Source organism: Berghia stephanieae, chromosome 7, assembly GCF_034508935.2.
Source record: "Berghia stephanieae isolate SIO BIC M18660-M18661 chromosome 7, UCSD_Bste_1.3, whole genome shotgun sequence".
Lineage (NCBI taxonomy): Eukaryota > Metazoa > Mollusca > Gastropoda > Nudibranchia > Aeolidiidae > Berghia > Berghia stephanieae.
Window position 1 is genome coordinate 25,938,206 of NC_088366.1, and position 5,000 is coordinate 25,943,205.

Here is a 5,000-nt window from a genome sequence, read left to right on the forward strand (position 1 = left end):
AAAAAAAACATCCAGTTATGTGGTCTTGTAATATGACACTCGCTTTTGGAACGGAAGGTCCTGGGTTCGAGTCCCGTTCTCAGTGGCGCATGGTTAAATTCTTGGAAAAGAATCTTTACTAATATTCTGTCACCGTATTCAGGTCTAAAATAAGTACTGGCCATTAACAGCGTTGTCTCAGTCGAAAAAAAAAAATTGATATTGCCTGACAGGCATCATGTCTCGTTCTATATGGAAGAAATACTTTGGAGAAATCCCGAAATGGGATATTTCTGATCAATTTGACCGTAGCTCCTTTTTGCACCCGCTTTATTCCAACAGCAATTCTAGTTTTACGGCGTGGCTCACATAAATAACCACTGAGACACTTGAGCTTTTATATGGCTCATTATCCACTTAACGTGCTCAAAGCGCTCTACAAAGGGGTCAACAGCAACAGTTAATATAATTTAGGACGAGAAATGACGCCTGTTATTGCAACATTTTTTGCGGACAGACATAGCGCTGTTAACGGCCATCTACTCATTATACACATAAGTACGGTGAGAAAATGTGATTTAAGAGCCTTTTGCAAGGACTCAACTAAGCACCGCTCAGAGCGGGACTCGAACCGAGGACCTTCCGGTCAGAAGAGGAGTGTCATGCCACAAGACCACATCGCCGCACAATACATTATGGTAGGGCCATGTATGTTATCCAACACCTCTCTTTGACATGATGTCAGGATGAACTAAATGAGAAAAGTGTATTTATTATAGATACAAGATAAGATACTACAGAATATAGGTAATTATATTATATTATAAATCTAATCATAATATATTATATTATATTATATTATAGTATATTATATTATCTTATATTATATATATTATATATATTTTATTAGAATATTATATTATATTATATTATATTATATTTATATTAATTATATTATATTATATTATATTATATATTATATTATATTATAATTATATTATATTATATTATATTATATTATATTATATCATATTTTATTAGAATATTATATTATATTATATTATATTATATTATATTATATTACATTATATTATATTATATTATATTATATTATATTATATTATATTATATTATATTATATTATATTATATTATATTATATTAAAGAAACGATTATGGGAAATGAACCAATAAATTAAATCCAAGAACTTGGCCTCTGACTATAATGTAACTTTCAACGTATAAACCAACTGATATGTTACGGTTTTAAGGCGATGGGTTACAAATAATGTATCTATCCTCAGACTGGCCAACCACTTCGAAAATTTCGTAGAATTACGAAACTTTGGCTCCAATTTCAGAACTTAATGACCATCTCGAAGTCATTAAAAGTTAATGAAAATTTAAGTTGATGCCAGAATACATCGTTTTAAGGTTTTTGACGTGTCATTAAATTATTTAGAGGGTCAATTGTTGGTCTATAAAGCGAGCTAACTATAGGGAATGAGATTAGCGGAAGAGTAGCGTCCCTTGATTGGACGACGAGAGACGCATGCGCACAACCAACATGACGTTCTCTCTCTAATAACTTTTCCGCCGGTGATGTCACAGACTATGGGTGACGTCCAATCAAGGGACGCTACTCTTCCGCTAATCTCATTCCCTATAGCAACTAAAACTTTTATCTCTTGAAAATTACGAATTTTAAAAATGTTTGATGCAGGCCGGCCTGTATCATGCATATATATTCGATATATATATTTTATCTTATGTATATTGTTTCATCGCACAGGCCCTGGAAGGATGGCAAGGACTGTCTGGAGAAAGTGGCCCCCTACTGTGCTCCAGGAGGAGAGAAATGGATGGTTCATAACACGATGTCAGATTTAGAGAAAGGTCTTGGTCTTCTGTGTTCTCACGATGGTAAGATGAATCCTGGTTTAGGAAAAATAAGTAGTTGTAGCTTGCAGATGAACAATCATGTTTTAAATTTTGTTTCAATTTTAATAAATAAATTAAACGTGAATTTTTTTAGATAGAGCATTTCCACGAATTTACAATATTCAATGCGCTTCGCAATGTTTCATTCCCCCCCCCCCCCCCTTTTCCACATGAAACCATGTAGCTTCCATTTTATACAGTTCTAGTTGCGTAAAAGGCGACTTTTGTAGTAACTCTCTTATTAAGATAGTGCGGTATTACCACCTGAGTCGAGTGTAGTAATGTGTATTTAGTGCCTTACCAAAACACACAGCGTCGGGGAAACAGAATTTTCGATTAATGTCTCCTATACGGCTACCTACCACACTTAAAATTGCTCGACGGGACACCGTACAGCTAAGCCACTGATTGCTAATAAAAATATTTGAAAATTGCAGATGAGCAAACCTATTTTTTAAATAAAAAATTTGGTCAATTTTTTTTTTACCTTGACCATTAATGATATGAGGATATTACGCGCATGTTTGCAGGTCTGACAACAGAGCAAAAATATGTTTTAACATTTCTGCAAAGAAAAATATTATTTGACGGTTTTAGAATATTTTATTATTTAAAAAAGAGACCATAAAAATAGGACTACGAGGCTTCTAACATCTAAATAAATATCGATAGTATGCGCTTGGCTAAGAAGTTCACAACATTGCCATCCGGAAGTACAATGGACAAAGGAACAAAACTCTGTGTAACCTTGAACGTTTGTAGTCTAGTTAATACAGCAAAATATCAAAATATGGCCAAAAAAATTAACCTACACACTTCCTGTCCAGAGTAAGGGACTAAAATGTCATTTTAACATGTGCGCGATGTGGTGAGCGAATTTCAGGTCAAAAACAAAAGCATCAACTATCGGTACACAGAAAGGCTAATGGGAAACAACTCAGTGGAAAATTAGCCTACGCCAATGGATAAAAAAGTAACGACGATTTTAAATGTGTATACTTTCTTTTGATCGCAAGGATATATGAGTCACATTTACTCCTTTTATCTTTCTTTCCATCCTATTGGCTCATTTAGGCACCTCTAGTTATTGGGGGTTAATTATCTTGCCCAAGGAAAAACCGGGACCGTCCGGATGGCAGTGTAATGCCTTAATCACTCGGCCACTTCGCTCCCATCACTTTGAATTATGAATGAATGATTTATATCTTTATTTATATTTATCATAAATGACATTATACCATGTTGAGACGATTTGTCATTATATAATATTCAATTGGGATTGAAATGAAGAGTAATTCCATAAAACGTTATGGCCCTTCACGGGAAGAAAGGTATCATTCAGCCACAACTTAAACCATATTACTATGAATAAATAATAAAAGTACTGCATGCACTTCAAGTATCTTAAAGATAAAAAGAAGCCCAATGTGTTATTTCATATATTAGTTTATGATATATAAAAAAACTACCCCCTTCCGCCACGGCATCAGCAGATACCGTCGCCGAGACATTCCATGAAGGAATATAGATAACCCATCAAACAAGATGTCTGATGCCAACAGGAATCCCCCATGTTGTCCAAAGTGGACAGTTTCATCTTGTTTTTATAAATAATCTATATGTTTTTAAAAACAATAATCAATATTTTGAATATTTCACCTCAAATCAATTCATGTGATTATTTTTATTTCTCCTCATTTTTTGCAACTGTACTCCTGGGTCCACCTCATGTCAACGGACCAGCTCCCCCAAATGAAGGTAAAACTTTTGTTTTGATTTACATTATAAGGGGAAGGAGAGAAGCCATAGTTAACTTATAGCCTGACACTAGAACCCACTAGGACAAATAGTTTTACGTCATTTTTAGTTTTTTGCACGGTCTAGTAGCGTAGCCATCGTTATAGATAGTATGCGCTTGGCTAAGAAGCTCATAACATTGCCATCCGGAAGTATAACGGATCAACACACAAAACTGTATGTATCTATGAACGTTTATAGTCGGGTTAATACAGTTCAGTGAGCATTACTCATAAACGCGGATGGCAAAAAACAATAACAAAGACCTAAGTGACGTCATCTTCGAACTATCTATAGATAGAATGCGCTTGGCCAAGGAGTTCACAACATTGCCATCCGGAAGTATAACGGACCAACACACAAATTCTGTGTAACCATGAACTTTTATAGTCTGGTTAATACAATTTAGTGAGAACAACTCACAAACGCGGATGGCAAAAACAATAACAAAGACCTGAGTGACGTCATCTGCATACTATCTATAGCCTGACACTGAGACCCAAAGGGACTGGTCTTTTGACGTCATTATTTGGCTTTTTGCACCGCCCAGTGAGTTGTCGTTAGTAGTGTTCATGGAAACAAATGGCCCCATTCGTTGAACTATTGAATACAACTCATGATTTGTCTCCTTTTGTGACAAAAGGCACGTGTTTTGACGTCATTTTTTGGGTCAATTGTAAGTTGATAAGTTAACGATGGCGACGCTAGTAGTGAGTCCTCATAAGTAGAGCTCAAGGAAACAAATGATTCCATTGGTTGAACTATTGAATACAACTCACGATTTGTTTTCTTTTGTGGGCAAAGACTTGTCTTTTGACGTCAGGCTATGAGTTAACCATTGTCCTTAAAGTGTGCGCTTGGCTAAGAAACTCACAACATTGCCATCCCGAAGTATAACGGGCCAACACACAAAACGATATGTAACCTTAAACGTTTATAGTCTGGTTAATACAGTTTACTGAGAGTTACTCATAAAGATGAATGGCCAAAAACAATAGCAAAGACCTGAGTGACGTCATTTTCGTTCTGTCTATAACAGTTTTACTGTGTTGAAAACAACTAAGGGACAGAATCAGTGACAAAGCCAGTCTACGGTTTGAAAATGATTAGAATGAATAATTTCACTTCATATCCAAAGGTGGGTGATCTTATGTCTGGAGGAGTCTTTTAGGTGATCTCAAACTTAGTGCACTGACAGTGTGCTCTTGGAATCTACGTCTTTTCCCCAATTTAAGTTCTTTGGTACCTTTACTTGTACTTCTAGAATTTTAAACTATCCAATAG

At 35.3% G+C, this 5,000-nt stretch overlaps 1 protein-coding gene across 6 annotated transcripts in view; it reads left to right on the top strand.

Moving 5' to 3' along the window:
* The window catches only part of LOC144976952 (uncharacterized), a 111,822-nt gene that overhangs the window by 87,871 nt on the left and 18,951 nt on the right, over positions 1-5,000 (top strand). For all 6 annotated transcript variants that reach the window (XM_078921586.1, XM_078921590.1, XM_078921591.1 and 3 more), the window contains 2 exons: positions 1,771-1,901; positions 3,663-3,677. In XM_078921586.1, the coding sequence (XP_078777712.1) occupies positions 1,771-1,901; positions 3,663-3,677 (146 nt within the window). The remainder of the gene's footprint in view (positions 1-1,770; positions 1,902-3,662; positions 3,678-5,000) is intronic.